The sequence below is a fragment of the Salmo salar genome, chromosome ssa04 (genome assembly GCF_905237065.1).
Source record: "Salmo salar chromosome ssa04, Ssal_v3.1, whole genome shotgun sequence".
Taxonomy (NCBI): Eukaryota; Metazoa; Chordata; class Actinopteri; order Salmoniformes; family Salmonidae; genus Salmo; species Salmo salar.
The window spans coordinates 75,089,692-75,108,315 of NC_059445.1; the positions used below are offsets into that span (position 1 = coordinate 75,089,692).

The 18,624-nt window shown below is 40.9% G+C and overlaps 1 protein-coding gene across 3 annotated transcripts in view; it reads left to right on the forward strand.

The window, feature by feature from the left end:
* The first annotated feature begins 4,740 nt into the window (after positions 1-4,740).
* Positions 4,741-18,624, forward strand: part of LOC106603838 (prolyl 4-hydroxylase subunit alpha-2) — a 42,402-nt gene continuing 28,518 nt past the window's right edge. For 2 of the 3 annotated variants that reach the window (XM_014198019.2, XM_014198020.2), the window contains exons 1-6: positions 4,741-4,843; positions 12,042-12,141; positions 13,436-13,532; positions 13,753-13,904; positions 15,945-16,082; positions 16,842-17,081. In XM_014198019.2, coding sequence (XP_014053494.1) covers positions 12,060-12,141; positions 13,436-13,532; positions 13,753-13,904; positions 15,945-16,082; positions 16,842-17,081 — 709 coding nt within the window. In that variant the 5' untranslated portion in view covers positions 4,741-4,843; positions 12,042-12,059. Of the gene's footprint in view, positions 4,844-11,735; positions 11,758-12,041; positions 12,142-13,435; positions 13,533-13,752; positions 13,905-15,944; positions 16,083-16,841; positions 17,082-18,624 lie in introns of those variants that run through there. The other variant, XM_045717344.1, reaches the window with a different exon arrangement.

Below are 18,624 nucleotides of genomic sequence, written 5' to 3' on the forward strand. Positions count from 1 at the left end.
TATATATATATAAACAGTTGAAGTTGGAAGTTTACATACACTTAGGTTGGAGTCGGAAGTTTACATACACTTATGTTGGAGTCATTAAAACTCGTTTTTCAACCACTTCACAAATTTCTTGTTAACAAACTATAGTTTTGGCAAGTCGGTTAGGCATCTACTTTGTGCATGACACAAGTAATTTTTCCAACAATTGGTTACATACAGATTATTTCACTTATAATTCACTGTATCACAATTCCAGTGGGTCAGAAGATTACATACACTAAATTGGATGTGCCTTTAAACAGCTTGGAAAATTCCAGAAAATTATGGCAGGGCTTTAGAAGCTTCTGATAGGCTAATTGACATAATTTGAGTCAATTGGAGGTGTACCTGTGGATGTATTTCAAGGCCTACCTTCAAACTCAGTGCCTCTTTACTTCACATCATGGGAAAATCAAAAGAAATCAGCCAAGACCTCAGAAAAAAATTGTAGACCTCCATAAGTCTGGTTCATCCTTGGGAGCAACTTCCAAACACCTGAAGGTACCACGTTCATCTGTAGAAACAATGGTACACAAGTATAAACACCATGGGACCACGCAGCCGTCATACCGCTCAGGAAGGAGGTCTTCTGTCTCCTAGAGATGAACGTACTATGGTGTGAAAAGTGCAAATCAATCCCAGAACAACAGCAAAGGACCTTGTGAAGATGCTGGAGGAAACAGGTACAAAAGTATCTATATCCACAGTAAAACCAGTCCTATATCGACATAACCTGAAAGGCCGCTCAGCAAGGAAGAAGCCACTGCTCCAAAACCGCCATAAAAAAAGCCAGACTACGGTTTGCAACTTCCCATGGGGACAAAGATCGTACTTTTTGGAGAAATGTCCTCTGGTCTGATGAAATAAAAATAGAACTGTTTGACCATAATGACCATCGTTATGTTTGGAGGAAAAAGGGGGAGGCTTGCAAGCCGAAGAACACCATCCCAACCATGAAGCACGGGGGTGGCAGCATCATGTTGTGGGGGTGCTTTGCTGCAGGAGGGACTGGTGCACTTCACAAAATAGATGGCATCATGAGGCAGGAAGATTATGTGGATATATTGAAGCAACATCTCAAGACATCAGTCAGGAAGTTAAAGCTTGGTCGCAAATGGGTCTTCCAAATGGACAATGACCCCAAGTGTGCTTCCAAAGTTGTGGCAAAATGGCTTAAGGATAACAAAGTCAAGGTATTGGAGTGGCCATCACAAAGCCCTGACCTCAATCCTATAGAAAATGTGTGGGCAGAACTGAAAAAGCATGTGCGAGCAAGGAGGCCAACTAACCTGACTCAGTTACACCAGCTCTGTCGGAGAAATGGGCCAAAATTCACCCAACTTATTGTGGGAAGCTTGTGGCTACCCAAAACGTTTGACCCAAGATAAACAATTTAAAGACAACGCTACCAAATACTAATTGAGTGTATGTAAACTTCTGACCCACTGGGAATGTGATGAAAGAAATAAAAGCTGGCTTCGTTCAAGGAGCAAAGACGTTTAGGCACCAGAGAGAAAATGCAATAACCAAAAAAAACAGGTAACATTTTCTGGGCAACATTTCCAAATGACATCATTCTGACCTGTTGTAAGGAAATAGATATCTGTGAAAACAACCCAACATGTTTTTGATTAGATTTCAGTTTGGCTTGGATGCACATTTTATCTGCTGGAAATACTATCAGCTTTTATGATGCTGATAAAGATAGCACCTCTACAGATGATATCTAATTCTCTCAAGATGCTGAAAGAATGAAATAATATTTCTCCACTAATGTTACTGTTCCCAAGTCAAAATTTAGCCTATATTTGGTGTATCATGTTACTGCAGAAAATGCTTAATTCTGCAGGAGTTCATATTAGGATATGTCAGAGATTATGGTCCTACAGTCAGTGTCCAGATTTCGGTTTCCATTTAACCCACCTGAACAGTCGGCAACCGTTCCCTTGAAGTGCCATAGGCCTATTTTAAGTCCCCGTCATGTGACTGTCAAATTTGTATAGTACCTCACTATCATCACACATAACATAGTCGGCACTGCTATCATCCTCTTTTACCAGAAACATTCCTTTTCTGTCCCTCCCTTCTCTTTATTTTCAACTCTCCATTTCACAGCTTTTGTCTTATTGAATTTAACTCCGACATTGTCCTTTTTGCCTCTGTGGATCGAAGGTAACTTGTTTTCCATGTGTTTGACGCTATTTCATTCCTTCCTTTCCAGCCATTATTATGAGCTGTCCTCCCCTCAGCAGCCTCCACTGACACACACTTTTTAACTCTGCATTCTTGGGAAAGGGCTCGTAAGTAAGCATTTCATGGTAACGTGTACACCTTTTGTATTTGGTGCAAATTTGTGACAAATACAATTTGATTTGACAAAAATTACTTAGTTGTGACTGTTGTTTACACCTGTATCTGCCCTCTCATTGGCTAGAATGGTCCCACCTGATCTCGCCTGCATTGAATCATTGAGGACATGCATTTCCATTCTTAGAGCGGTCACTCGGCTATCTTGTCAATATACTAGATGATCTTTGATTTCTCTCAAAAACGGAGCATGACCCCTCAATTCAATGGTGAACTGTTGAAGAGTTGATTTACGTTCAGAAACAATACTGTGGTTCATAAAGTAGAAAATAATGAAAATACAATATTCTCACCAAAAAGTGGAGTTTGACGTATCCATAAATAAGGATAGTATTTGACAACAACCCTTTTTTAAGGGTTATAAGTAGTTCAGGAGACAACATATCTTTAAATTCAGATTTAAATGATATATTCATTACATTCACATTTGAGTAATTTAGCAGACACTCTTATCCAGAGCCATTTATTCATCCCAAGTAAGTGTTTATAAGGAATTAACCTAACCTGCGCAAGAACCCTAAGCTTGGCAACACTTAATTTGAGTCTCCTTTCAAATAATCTTTCTATAAACATTATAATGTAGTTCATTTAATGATTAATTAAGTAAACATACATGCGTAAGGGCTATTGCTCATGATTAGTAGATGATTACAGGCTCTTGTAATTAATATAAACATATAGACCTACTATTTACTGATGTATAATGCCTAATGTCAATATAATGACTATGGAAACAGTCTACTAGTTTGTAAGCAGTTTATAGTTAGACAGATTATATGCAACAGTGTTGCATTTTCCTTTATGGTTTTCATTCAAAATTGATCAATAGGCTTGTTGCTTGTAGGCATACAGGCTGTAGCTGCATGCACAAAACTGACCTCACAATCGGAATCAGTTCTTTGTAGCCTAATTGTTAACTTCATTACTGAGTGGTCAGCAATTAATCATGAATAACCAAATTACTTAAAAGATTGGCACTTTACAGGACTAAAATGCAAACTAGGCCGGGTGAAGCAGGAGTTCTGGTGGAATGTCTGAGTTTCCAGAAAGATGTAGAACTTTAGAGCTTTAGAAAAAAAAACTGGACTTTGTAAACGTGCAGATGGGCATGTATTATATTACCGTAATTACCTTCAGTCCAGACAGCAGTATGAATGTTGGTTGCGTCTGTAGCCTAGTCTATATCCCAAAATGTATTTTCTCTTCCAAGACGTGTCGAACAGCTGGAACCAGCTCATTATTTACATAACATTCCAGTTAAGATTGCTTCAGACATGTGCTGGAAAGTAGCCTACAAGAAGGAATTTGGACCATTCCACAGATGGCGTCATTTTGTGCGCTAGGTTGTAGGTATGCTACCATTTTATAATGTATAATTGTGGTAATAAGGACCTTCCTTCCATTAAGTGCGCCATGGTATCCACAGCCCTTCTATTACGGTTTGTCATCAGTTGCCAACTATACGAGTCTGATTTAATGCTAATACCACCGGTAGGGTTGAAGGGTCCTAGAATGAAGTGCGCATTTTGTAGGAGGTCTTTGACCTTCTCTACGGATGAGAGGAGGTTCTGTACGTGGCAGGGGAAAACATCTCTGCTCGTCACACTACCGTTCTCCTAGCAGCAGGATATTATGCTCGCAGCACGATCGTGGATTATAAAAAAAACAAGAGTCCCCCTGCAAAGACATGGTAAACTTTGTAATATTACAATGTTTTTGCACTCTAGTGTAGTACAACTGTTTTTCACTGCATTGAAAACACCTTTGAAAAAATGTAAAGGATAAATTGACGTATTTAAAAAAATATATTGTATTATTTATACCAGCATTTACTTTGAACGTTTACACAAATACTGCTTTGTTGAAAGCTATTGTGTAGTCTATATATTTTTTAAATACACTTTTAATGAAATACAAATATATGGTATTTGAATTACTCAATACAGTCTGCAAAACTTAAATAGGTCTCTTGTGCTGCGTAACGGTGTTAATACAGAGTACTGGTGACTCCTTAATCCACCCACTCCATTCACTGCAATACACAGTATACGGGATGCTTATTGGCTTGTAAAGGGAAAACTATTCTACCTGTCTCAGCTAAAGTAGGGTGGGAAATACTCAGTAGGGTCTCTACTAACCAAATATTGTTATTTTTGGAGGGGGACTGTGTCATACATACCCAGCAGCACTTCGTTCTCCACCACCCCTGTGGCCATTTATTAAAAAAGCCCTCATAAAAATGTATAAAAATTCAATATAATCTGAATGAGTTGCACTGTTTTGAAATGAGTGCGTTTTATTTTGAAGGTCATTACCATATAGTACTGACGTCATCATTTGTGCTGCTGGCAGAATACTCGTGCTAATGCCAACCCCGGGCGGTCTTGAATATATGTTCTGATGCTGTTAAAGGTGTAGGATAGTCTTGCAATTACAAGGGAAAGAAACGGTAAGATTTCATATACATTTTAATGTTCCAGATGCATACTGTCATGATATCGTACTTGATCTAATATGTAATATCCACACAGAGGCGCGCATTATGTTATTACTTTAACATGCTGTGTATGGTTGTCAATAACAACTGCCCCGTTTTATGGGACATTCTTGATGCTAAACTTGGGATTTCTGCCGAATTATTTAATGAAATCGTGAATTGCTCGCTTTTGCGCATTCATTTGCTTTACGTGCCTTGTTGGCAACTGTAGCATTATGCAGCAACAATGTAACATGACTTACAGAGAAAGTTTTAAAAGTTTTAGCCAATATTGCAGAATGCCATTATAACTTCAGGTTTTTGAGGGGTAGGTAAGCTATAGGTATTTCTAACATTACATATACATTCACCTTTCTCTCAACATAAAAAAAAATAGAGAGATTTCAGAACAATTTACATTCGCGAGACCCAGAAGTGTTCCAGTGACGGGGATTTCTAGAAAAGTCTGTGTCTTGGCTGACGTCACTGGCATTGTAACTGCGTGAAGTAGCAAGAAGATGTGATTTCCAGACGTTGAGACAGCCGGTCTGGGTTATTTTTGTCTTTATGCTGGGGAAAGGTATTGGATACTTTACTTTGAACCGTGAATCAAATATACACATATCTAATTTATCTGTGTAACAGGGAAACAATAGAAAGATCTGCAATAGGCTAAGTAGCCTAGTTATAACAGTACTACAATGCATATTTGATATTTGAACCTCTTACTTTTAGTACATCTTTGTGCATTCTGGCGGCAGATATGGCAAGCAGCCATGCAGGTTACAGAACTGAGAAGCAAGCATCCCAAAACAATCAGTTTGAGAAATAAGAAATAAGAAAATGTCTACACATATTCAGACTGAATTGAACCCTTTCTGCTCTATAATCCATCAGACTCAGTAACGTCGTCATTGACAAGTCGTCATTTACTCCTCTATAGGCCTACAGTCAGAGGGAACTGCTCAAATAAGACGAAGGAACAAAGTCATCATTCCCCAGAAACAAATTCGATTTCATTGGGGGGAAAAACTTGCAAGGGACATTTATCATATGCAATGTCATTATCTGTGTACAGAGACCCTACTACAATGTAGGTTTATATCTCAATATTCTGTTTAAAGAACAGCATTACTTGTGGGAGTGTGTGCGTGCTTGTGCGTACGTCTGTGTGGGGTGTAACTGTTTGCGAATGTTACTGCAATATAACACCGGAATTATTTGAGCCCATATGTGTACGTACACAGCCAGGAGGGAGCTTGGTGCTAGATCGAGTTTGTGTAATGAGTGCCTGCACTGCTTGAGTCAAACTGTATAAACAGATATCCAGAGAAATGCCAAAATAGAGGTGAGCTAGCAGTGACATCATGAGGCTGAATGCTGGACAGTTTTGCTGCGTCCTTGATTGGATGCTTTGCAGTTCATTGTGGAGCTCACGTCAAAGGTTGCTCAGGCTGACAAAAAACAAACAGTTATAGTAAGACCTGGACTGTATTGAGGATCTTGATCACTTAGCCCTGACCTTGTGTCAACTCTGGACCCTTATCAAACTTACTGGATCTCAGCTCATCATACATATTGGAGAGGTCACTCGGTTGCCAATACTGCTCTGGAATGGTTCAGAGTTCTGTTCTTGGACACATCTCCTCCTTTCAACTCAAGTAACACCTAGAAAACATTTTTTGACCAGTGTGCTGCCGAGGTGGAAGGAAGTGAGCGCGTTGGCCTCCTGTTCCCTCTAAGCTGTGCGGGGGCGCGCAGCTCCCTGGGGACTGCCGCTCAGAAGAATGATCAGCCCTCACAGAGAAGCACAATATTCAACTTTTCCCCCTTAGGCAACACTATCAACGTTTGCTTTACTGTGGGAATTGTGATCGAATCAATGCAATTTTAGCCACTTTCAATGCAACGTGCCGAAACAACTATGCAAGACTTAGTATGCAAACTGCATCGGAGTAGGTTTCTGTTGCATTGAGAGGCACGACTCAGGTCCGTACTCTACACAGACCGGTGCACCATAACCAATAAGAGCTGCAGCATGCCTATATGCAAATAGACCATTGCCATATGTATCTGTGCCATTCACTTTGAACTTGACTCTGTTAACAGTATGAGCGGTCGTGAGTAGATGTGCTTGAGGCTTCTAAACAGCTTCTACCCCCAAGCCATAAGACTCCTGAACAGCTAATCAAATGGCTACCCAGACTATTTGCACCCCCCCCCCCACACACACACTGCTACTACTCTGTTATTATCTATGCATAGCCACTTTAACAACCCTACCTGCATGTACATAATTATCTCAAATACCTCGACACCGGTGCCCCTGCACATTGACACATTGACTCTGTACCGGTACCCCCTGTATATAGCCCCTGTATATAGCCCCTGTATATAGCCCCGCTACTGTTATTTACTGCTGATCTTTAATTATTTGTTTTTCTTATCTCTTCAATTTTTCTTAATTTACATTTTTTGGTTATTTTCTTAGAACTGCATTGTTGGTTAAGGGCTTGTAAGTAAGCATTTTACTGTAAAGTCTACAGTGTTGCTGCGTCCTTGATTGGATGCTTTGCAGTTCATTGTGGAGCTCACGTCAAAGGTTGCTCAGGCTGACAAACATGTGACAAATAAAATTTGATTTGATGTAGCCATGTGTGCACATTTGTTCATATCCTTGCTAGTTTGTGAGTAATTAGCCCAGTTATAGATAATTTGCAGTCAGCAATGGGGGAGTGATTGCTTCTTACAAGAGCACAAAACGTGTACATTTCTAGACAACTTTGAAAGGCGAGTAGGGTAAAGAGCTTTTTTTTGTCTTAAAGGGGCAGTGTTGTATTTTGAGACAGGTTTGAATAAGCTAAGTAGCCAATAGGAAGGTGGCATGATTTGTCTGATTCTCTGTAAAAATGGTATGGGAAGTGTATAAACAGCCCTGCATGTTTTATTCAGTCTCATGGGATGTAGAACTACATTGAACACCACACGTTGGCTGCTGCTTTAGGCTGAATGATTGAACAACTATTTCTATGTTAAGGGATGCATTTTCTAAATTGTTTTTGATGGTAGGCCACTCTGGTAGGTCTACATTATCATCATCCACAGTAACCTACTTGACCACTGTCTGAAACAGTAACGTAAAGGGGGTACAGCCTCAGTTTTCACAGTAAACGCACAGAATTTTCACAACATTGAAGTTTGCGCTCAGCGCCCCAAAAAATTAGAGGGAATATTACTCCTGAGGTGAAAGGTGTTGTGGGATGTATGTTCTAGCAGTGTGTTGTGAGTAATGACAGATATCTGGAAAGGTGAAGTCTGAGGCTTGGGTGGGTTGTCTCAACATGTTCTCAGCCTGGGGAGGGTGTGTGTGTTTATGCTTGATCAGGTCATTTATCCAGATTAACTAGAGAATATCTATTTTTACACAACAACAGTTTCACTGTGAGTTCATCCCAGCCTCTGGTCAATGTTAAGCAAAAATAAATAGAATGTAAATATAATGTCAGTAGCTAGATTGGTATATAAACTAGAGCCCTACCGATACGTTTTTTGGGGGGTCCGATACCATTGCCATTTTTTTGGGGGGAAAAAAACTTACCCATGCCGATATTTTGTAATTATTTATTTTATTTAACCTTTATTTAACTAGGCAAGTCAGTTAAGAACAAATTCTTATTTACAATGACGGTATACCCCGGCCAAACCTGGATGACACTGGGCCAATTGTGGTCCACCCTATGGGACTCCCAATCACAGCCGGATGTGATACAACCTATATCACAGATATACAGTGACTTTGGAAAGTATTCAGACCCCTTGACTTTTTCCACATTTTGTTATGTTACAGCCTTATTCTAAAATGTATGAAATTGTTTTTTCCCCTCATCAATCTACACACAATACCCCATAATGACATCATAATACCCCATAATGACAAAGCACAAACAGGTTTTTAGAAATGTTTGCTAGTAAAAAAATAATAAACAGAAATATCACAGTTACATAAGTATTCAGACCCTTTACTCAGTACTTTGTTGAAGCACCTTTGGCAGTGATTACGGCATCGAGTCTTCTTGGGCATCACATTACAAGCTTGGCACACCTGTGTTTGGGGAGTTTCTCCCATTCTTCTCTGCAGATCCTCTCAAGCTCTGTCTGGTTGGATGGGGAGTGTTGCTGCACAGCTATTTTCAGGTCTCTCCAGAGATGTTCAATTGGGTTCAAGTTTGGGCTCTTTCGAGCCACTCAAGGACATTCAGAGACTTTTCCCAAAGCCACTTCTGCGTTGTCTTGGCTGTGTGCTTAGGGTCGTTGTTCTGTTGGAAGGTGAACCTTCACCCCAGTCTGAGCGCTCTGGAGCAAGTTTCCATCAAGGTTCTCTCTGTAATTTGCTCCGTTCATCTTTGCCTTGATCTTAGTCTTCCAGTCCCTGCCGCTGAAAACATCCTCACAGCATGATGCTGCCACCACCATGTTTCACCGTAGGGATGGTGCCAGGTTTCCTCCAGACGTCCTTAGTATTCAGGCTAAAGAGCTCAATCTTAAGAATTTGTTCTTAACTGACTTGCCTAGTTAAATAAAGGTTAAATATTTTTATTTTTTTTTTTAAATCTTGGTTTCGTCAGAACAGAGAATCTTGTTTCTCATGGTCTGAGAGTCTTTAGGTGTCTTTTGGCAACCTCCAAGCGGGCTGTCATGTGCCTTTTTACTGAGGAGTGGCTTCCGACTGGCCACTACCATAAAGGCCTGAATGGTGGAGTGCTTTAGAGATGGTTGTCCTTCTGGAAGGTTCTCCCATCTCCACAAAGGAACTCTAGAGCTCTGTCAGAGTGACCATCAGGGTCTTGGTCACCTCCCTGACCAAGGCCTTTCAACCCCGGGTTGCTCAATTTGGCCAGGCGGCCAGCTCTGGGAAGAGTTTAGGAGGTTCCAAACATCTTGCATTTAAGAATGATGGAGGCCATTGTGTTCTTGGGGACCTTCAATGCTGCAGAAATGTTTTGGTACCCTTCCCCAGATCTGTGCCTCAACACAATCCTGTCGACCTCATGGCATGGTTTTTGCTCTGACATGCACTGTCAACTGTAGGACCTTATATATATCAGGATAAGGTAAGGCCCAGATGCAGACCGTGTCGAAGTAACAATGTTTATTACAGCAACAGAGTCAAAGGTGCAGGATGGCAGGCAGGCTCAGGGTCAGGGTCAGGCAGAGGTCGGTAATCCAGATAGGGGCAAAGGTACAGGATGGTAGGCAGGCTCAGGGTCAAATTATTTCCAAAATTTGGAAAAAGTCAAGGGGGCTGAATACTTTCCGAAGGCACTGTAGGTAGTGCTTTAGCTAGAAGCCATCTCTGCTACTCCTCCTTTCCCTCTGCTCATAACATCACATAAATTATTATTGGACTCATCATCTGGAAAGGCTCAAGGGATTGGTATAATTTTGATAAAAACTATGAATTGTAAAATGATGGCATAGGCTGTACGTATAAATCTATCAATTCTGCCCTCCTTTTTCAGTGTTTCACTTTTAAAAGTATAGCATAGTAATAAACAATTTGAAGCATAATCTAAGACTAGTCACAAATATTTCCGAATTTTAAATCCGTTGTCATAGCTTTCACGTTTCAATCAAAACTAGACACAACAATTATTGATTACGCACATTTTTTTTCTCTCCAGAGAGCACCTTTAGCATGCTTGTCACGTCCTGACCAGTAGAGGGAGTATTTGTATTGTAGTTTGGTCAGGACGTGGCAGAAGGGTATTTGTTTCATATGGTTCGGGTTGTGTGTGTAGTATTTAAGGGGTGTTTGGTTTATGTATTCCGGGGTTTTAGTGTATGTTCTGGTTTGTTCTATTTCTTTGTTGTCTGTGTGGCTCACGATCAGGAACAGCTGTACATCGTTGTTCCTGATTGGGAGTCATATATTAGGAGCTTGTTTTCACCTGGGGTTTTTGTGGGTAGTTGTATTTTGCACTGCTGCGTATAGCCTGTAAAACTGTCATCTGCCGTTCTTTGTTTTGTTGTTTTTTCGTGTTCTCTTTATTTAATAAATATAAAGATGAGCATCCACATTCCCGCTGCGTTTTGGTCATCTCTACACAACGACTCCCGTGACAATGCTTCAGATTCATGAGCTCTGTTTGACAATTAGATACCACACTGTATTTAACTAGATGTTGTTGTTGGTGGTAATCCCAAATTAGAGCTGGATTAAGGAGAAGAAAGGGGTCCAGACAGTGTGGAGTGAGCTGTGCTTTATTAGACAAACTGTCGGTAAACAGTCATAACTGAGAAATTATATGGTGAAGCAGCTGGAGAGAGTTTAGAAACACTCTGCACAATGCTGCTTCACACCCTTTATAACCTCACTGTAAACTCTATCTCTCTCTCTCTGAAGTATGTCTTGTGTGTGTCTATGTCAACAGTATTTGGGGTTTTATATAGGAGAGAGAAAGTGGAAAATGTTTTTTTGTCTTTGGTCAAATGAGTACTTCTTTCAACCAAGTAATTCCTCTGTATTTGTGAGCCAGACATGTTTTTGGGCTTCTTAACCATTAGGGAAGCAAATGAAACAGCAGTCTAGTACACTCTGCCTGTCCACTAACCCCATGACCCCATGAACCCAAGTTCCAGACATACTGTAGTTGGTAACCAGACCTTTTAGCAGTCTTCTACTCCAAAGCTCTACTAGCTTCCCTCTGATGTGTTTTAGGAGGCGAGGAGAGCGGATATGATGGGTCAAGGGAAATTATTTTGAGATTCACTCTATTAGTCATCCTTTCTCATCAGGCACGTGGTGGGCCAGCCCCAATGAAGGCCCTTGGTTTTGCAGCCATTTTAGACTCAGATGACAAGACGCCAGACAGCACAGGGCCTACCAAGTAACAACTGGCCAGTAATGGCTCACATAATAGGAAAAGGCCTGTTGGAAACTATAAACACACAGCATTATTGCACAGACAACTTTCAAATAATGGAAACATTGCCAGTTAAACAATTTCTCATATTGCATCTCTGAATGCCTAATGTAATTTGTTGTGCGGATAATGAAAAGGATATGCCTGATTGACTAACTGACTTGCCTTTCTTAATTGCCCCTGAGGGAATATATAATGTTGAATTGAATTGAATGACTGACTGACGTGATTGTGTGATGTCATTGCAGGTCTTGTCTACCAGTACAATGAGAAAATACCCGTCCCTCCTCTCCCTGGCTCTGGTCTGCTGCTGCTGGAGCGTACAGGCTGAAGTATTCACCTCTATAGGTAAGCATATATGTACTGTATACCTATACCATTACGCCTCTGTAGTGTATGCCTTTACCACTACAAATCTACAAGTAGGCCTATAGCATTACCCTTATATGTATGACATGACATCAGGGTTTTTTGCGTAGAAAAGTATTGAGTGGGCTGCCTAAATGTTTTTTCTGACCACCTAAGTCCAAACAATAAAATCAAATAATAATAAAAAAAATTCAGTGTAAACTTAAACAACTAAAACCAGATATAAAGTATGCAGAAAAGATAATGGACCTATATAGTATTTAAATAAAGAATCTTTGAGAATTAACAATCACCAAAATTAAAGCTAGACAGTCAGGGAGAATCTAAAATGCCAAAGATGATGCATTCAGGAGTATTTTGTCATGGCATGGGACCCACACTGATTTTATTATAATGTTTGAGTCACTCAGATAGCATAAGAACATGGCATAAGTCAATAAAAAAATTATCTCAAACACATTTTCGAAGTCTCTGAACTCTTCTCACATCTGACCCGCGTAAAAGCAGCATAAAAGCAGCAAAGCTATCAACAGAAGGAAACGCTTGCGTCAGACAAAGCCTAGGAGAGTTTACATCGTTTAAAGCAGCCTTATTAACAGATTTTCTCAATACAACAAATATTAGTAACTAAGCAAGTAGAAGTTGTTCTTATTCAGTCCAATTTCTGAAATAACATTTTGAACTTAATTTCACTCCAAGTGGCACCAGCAGCCTGTATAATGTTAGTTGAAGTAGTCTGCGTAATTTACTTTACTTTGCTTAGTTTGGCAGCCATTAGACTAATATACAAATGTGCCGTGAAGCTTTTTCACTCTCCTCCGGGCACCGTATTGAGCTCACTCCTAACTGTCCAGCGTTGCTATGGAATTGTTTTCTGCATACAGCGGCATCCACGCCCCCTTACCTCAAAGACACATGGGTATTTAGAATGCGGTGTGGTTGGACACATAATACTATACAATCTCAGCAGAGGAGGCTACGTGTTGAGCATTTTTTTGCGTTTTCACTTACTAAAGTCTGTGTAGGAAACTGTTCAGAAAATAGCTTAAATATTTCACGGACCATTAAACCGAAGCACTTACTGCATCCACTTTCTCTCAGGAAATGATGATCATGGGAAATGACTCGACCTGGTTGCCTAACACGTTTATAACATAGGTGTACAGTAGTCTGTTATAACACAGTTCTAACACAAAAGATTCAGGATATTGAATGGGTCATCTTCAGTTTTCAACTTCACAGAATTGCTTTTTTTCCTTAAACCTTCTATTAGGTCAAATGACAGACCTGATATACACAGAGAAGGAGTTGGTTCAGTCCTTGAAAGAATACATCAAAGCAGAAGAGTCCAAACTAGATGCTGTGAAAAGGTGAACACTACAATCTGTAACCATAGAATCTGTAACCATAGAATCTGTAACCATAGAATCCTTTTAGCCTTTTTTTCCCAATGATGTTCATTTGCCAGAATATGCCTAACTGACAGATGGAATAGGTCAGTTTGAGAGATGATCAATGATCGGATTGTAGCACGACTGGAGATACTTTTCTACTAGACTGAACCTGACTCTTTCCCTCCATGTGCTGTAGCTGGGCCAACAAGCTGGACGTGCTGACGCGTGTCTCCACCTTAGACCCGGAGGGCTACCTGGCCCACCCCGTCAACGCCTACAAGCTGATGAAGAGACTCAACACGGAGTGGTCCGAGCTGGAGAGCCTGGTGCTGCAGGACCCTTCAGACGGTACGACAGGGATGGAGGGAGGGAGAGGTTACAGCTGCTATATAGCTTCTCTCTGTGTGGGTGTGTGGAGGCTTGTGGAGAAAGGGGTGTGGGGCCAATTGTGATCCATCATGCTCCAACCCCACATCTGCAGAGTAGAGTGGAGCTGAGAGAGAACACTGGCTGTGCAGCTGTAACTGTATCTGTTTACATTGGTCACGTCTTCAGTGTGTGCGTGCGTGTGTGTGTGTAGGTAATTGTCTTCTGTCTTACCTATATGTTTGTCTTTGTGTGTAAATGTGGACCCACCAGCTTGGTGTTGTCAGATGTCTGGAAGGAGGCAAAATGGAAGGTCCAGTGTATTTGTTGATATTAGGGCTGGATCGTAACACACTCTGTCTGTTTGTTATCTAGCCATCAGTAGAAGCAACATAAATACCTGTAGATACCGTTATTATATCAGCTAGTCTCCCTTAGCCTATACGTCAGTGGTTCTCAAACATCTCCTCAGTGACCCCCAGCCGTTCCATGTATTTGATATATTCCAGAGCTAGCACACCTGATTCAACTTGTCAGGTGAATCAACAAAATATTGAAATGTCTGGGGGCCCCTGAGGAGAGGTTTGAGAACCACTGCTTTACGTGACTAGAATCACAGTTTACATTCTCTAGTTATCTGAACCTCACACACTAGATCACACATTATATCATTGCACACCAGGCAGCTCCACTGCAGATGTTCTGTGCTTGGTGCCTTTGACTATTTGTATGCGTCCCAAATGCACCCTATTATTGCTGAGCGATTAGTGCTGTTTGAGGTCGGTTCAGTTTCATTTAGAATTTACTTAAAATTATTACTGTTTTTGATTTCAGTCATTTTTTAGACCGTAAATGCACTATGCTGTCACGTTCGTCGTAAAGATGCGACCAAGGCGCAGCGGGAATGTGTATGCTCATCTTATTTATTATGAAGAAAAAACAAAACTTAATCAAAACAACGACGAGAAAACAGTCCTGTGAGGCACACAGCTACACATACGGAACAACTACCCACAAAAACCCATAGAAAAACACCCCTACTCAATAGGACCTTCAATTAGAGGCAACGAGGAACAGCTGCCTCCAATTGAAGGTCAACCCAATAAACTAAACATAGAAATAGAGAGACTAGAACGAACATAGAACATTAACAAAAAACCCCGAAACACATAAAACAAACACCCCCTGCCACGTCCTGACCAAACTACAATAACAAATAACCCCTTTACTGGTCAGGACGTGACATATGCGTTATGTGGGGGGAATGCTGTAACACAGAATAAAACAATTCTAAAAGTCCCATGATGGTAGTGACTGCCCATTACTGCTTATCACTTATTAACCATCATTTATTCATATGACTTTACTTAAAAAAAATATTTGTTTTATTTGATGACTTTATTCCAAGTCATCATCTCATCACTATAGAGCTGCTGCCTATGCTGTCTGACAAAATTACAATTTTAGTAGTTTTTTAAAGTAAATAAGGCATATTTTTATGATTGCTGAATACCAACTATCAATCACTTAGATCATATATTTTCAGGTAGAGATACCTCGCGAAGCAACTGCTTTCTATCCCTCTCACACATTCTCTCTTCTCTCCGTCTCCGTGTCTGCTCCACACAGAACGGACAAGTAAGCGGGCGTGCAATGGATTATGGTCATTGTAGTTAATTACCATGTTTTCTGCTCTAAACTATGTAGAATATTGGCCTGTTTGAAACTACAACTCCCTACTACATCGCACAGTTCAGGCTTGATCTGATTTATTTCTACAGAAACTGAGCATCGAGCTCACAGGAAAAAAAGTAACAAAATGGAATTCAAATAATTGAACCGACGTTGGTCAATTTGTTATTTATGTGCCCTGGTCAATTTGCTCAAATGTGCCCTGGTCAAAAGTAGTCCACTATAAAATGAATAGAGTGGTACTTGGGACAAAGCTTTCGATGACTCACAAGATTTGAATCATTTTCAACCGTTTCACTCTGTGTATGTATCACTGTGGTCCCTCCTCAGGGTTTATCTCCAACATGACAGTACACCGGCAGTACTTCCCTGACCAGGAGGATGAGAAAGGTGCTGCCAAGGCACTGATGCGTCTCCAGGACACGTACAAACTGGACTCTGAGAGTTTCGCCAGGGGCAAACTGCCAGGTAAAGGAGTGTTGTTATCCTCTCTCTGACTCCCTGCAGACACAGATAAAATCACTCCAACGCTGCCAAGGAAGATTCTAGAAGCCTCCATATGTGTTATAACAGTGTGTGAGCTGAGCGTATCTCAACCTGGCCCTTCCAGAACGCTTCGAACAAGCTAAGTACTACTGCAGAGTGGTTTCCATTTCTTCCAGACAGATGTCTAACCTCTCCAGAAATGCAAGCTAAATCAGAACAGCCTTGACACCAAGAGCAGATGCTTTGGCCACACATTCACTGTGTATATTTTTTTTATGACAAATGTGCATCCTGTTTTAGTATTCTACCCCACCAAGTCTGACAACTCTGCCAGAAAAAGGTTACAAAGCAAAGTGTTTTGATATGACCCTCGTATTGCTGCAATAGAAACATAATCTACAGTATCACAGCACCATTATGGATTTATGGAGCAATTTTATGTAGTAAACCTCATAAACAGTTCATAAACTGGTTATAGACAGTCTTATTCATGGAAGTTGTTATGAAGTGCTAAGAACAGAATGGTGCATTTATACTATACTGTACTACACTATACTAAGGGTGGCAACATTTCCCCAAATTCCAATACTTCTCAGAAATCCTGTTTGGAGGATTCACGGATTTCCTGCTAATTCCCTCCTGATTCCAGGAATCTTCCAACTGGGAATTCTGGAAAACCTGGTAATTTTGGGAAAGTTACTGGAATTTTGCAACCCTAACTATACTATACTATAACTGCAGGGATGCACCACAACGCCATCCTGACAGTGGATGACTGTTACGACATGGGGAAGACAGCTTACAACGAGGCAGACTACTACCACGCAGTGCTGTGGATGCAGCAGGCCCTCAGGCAGATGGATGCAGGGGAGGAGCACGTGGTGTCCAAGGCCGATGTCCTGGACTATCTCAGCTACTCCGTCTACCAGATGGGAGACCTGCCCCGCGCCATCGAGCTGACACGCCGCCTAGTGGCCATTGGTAGGACACACACGCGACATACCACTGAAACATCTTCAGAACTTGTTTCATATCCAGGAGCTTATTTTTAGGGGTGTTTGAGAACACAAGAGACGTCTTTCTCTCTCACTCAATCTCAACCTCTTATACTCTCACACAATGTCACTATCTCAATCTCTTATACTTTCACAATTTCTCACTATCTCAATCTCGTATACTCTCACTCTCTCACACAGATTCCACACATAATCTAATATTCTCATACATAATCACCATCTCACCAACTCTCATATACATCTTCCATAGTTCCAGGGTGTAACCAAGAGTGGTCATGGTTTACTATTTTGAACTGCATCAGTGATGTTGTGTGTTGAAGGCTGCAATTATGGCGATCTGGTTGCTTTGTTTGAATGCGAAGTTAAATGGACCAAACCCGAAGGCGAACAACTAGGAAAATCTACCAGCGCTGTCATATTTACCAAGGAAAGAATCAGATTTAAAAGAGTAACATTAGCTACTGTAGTTAGCTAGAATAACATATTATCGGGTAGTTATCCCTAGTTTTGGTATGTTTTTTGTGTTTGTGGCAGGAAAAGTGCAGGATAAGTGGCTGAAAAAGTGCTACTTTTAACCCTTTAAAACGTTTGCAGTAAATTAAGGGAAATACCGTACTAGGGAGTTGTCAGTAGATAGTTTTTTGTCAAGGTAATTGTAACTGACCTAACTAAAATACAGTGCATTCGGAAAGTGTTGAGATCCCTTCACTTTTTCCACGTTTTGTTACGTTACAGCCTTATTCAAAAATTGATTAAATTCATTTTTTCCCCTCATCAATCTACACACAATACCCCATAATGACTAATCAAAACAGTTTAAAAAATAAATGTTTGCATAAAAAACAGATACCTTATTGCATAAGTATTCAGACGCTTTTCTATGAGACTCGAAATTGAGCTCAGGTGCATCCTGTTTCCATTGATCATCCTTGAGATGTTTCTACGACTTGATTCCACCTATGGTAAATTGGACATGATTTGGAAAGGCACACAACTGTCTATATAAGGTCCCACAGTTAAAAGTGCATGTCAGAGCAAAAACCAAGCCATGAGGTCGAAGGAATTGTCCGTAGAGCTCCGAGAATGGATTGTGTTGAGGCACAGATCTGAGGAAGGGTACCAAAACATTTCTGCAGTATTGAAGGTCCCCAAGAACACAGTGGCCTCCATCATTCTTAAATGGAAGAAGTTTGGAACCACTAAGATTCTTCCTAGAGCTAGCCGCCCGGCCAAACTGAGCAATCGGGGGAGAAGGGCCTTGGTCAGGGAGGTGATCAAGAACCCGATGATCACTCTGACAGAGCTCCAGACTTCCTCTATGGAGATTGGAGAACCTTCGAGATGGACAACCCTCTCTGCAGCACTCCACCAATCAGGCCTTTATGGTAGAGTGGCCAGTCGGAAACCACTCCTCATTAAAAGGCACATGACAGCCCAGTTGGAGTTTGCCAAAAGGCACCTCAAGACTCTCAGACCATGAGAAACAAGATTCTCTGGTCTGATGAAAC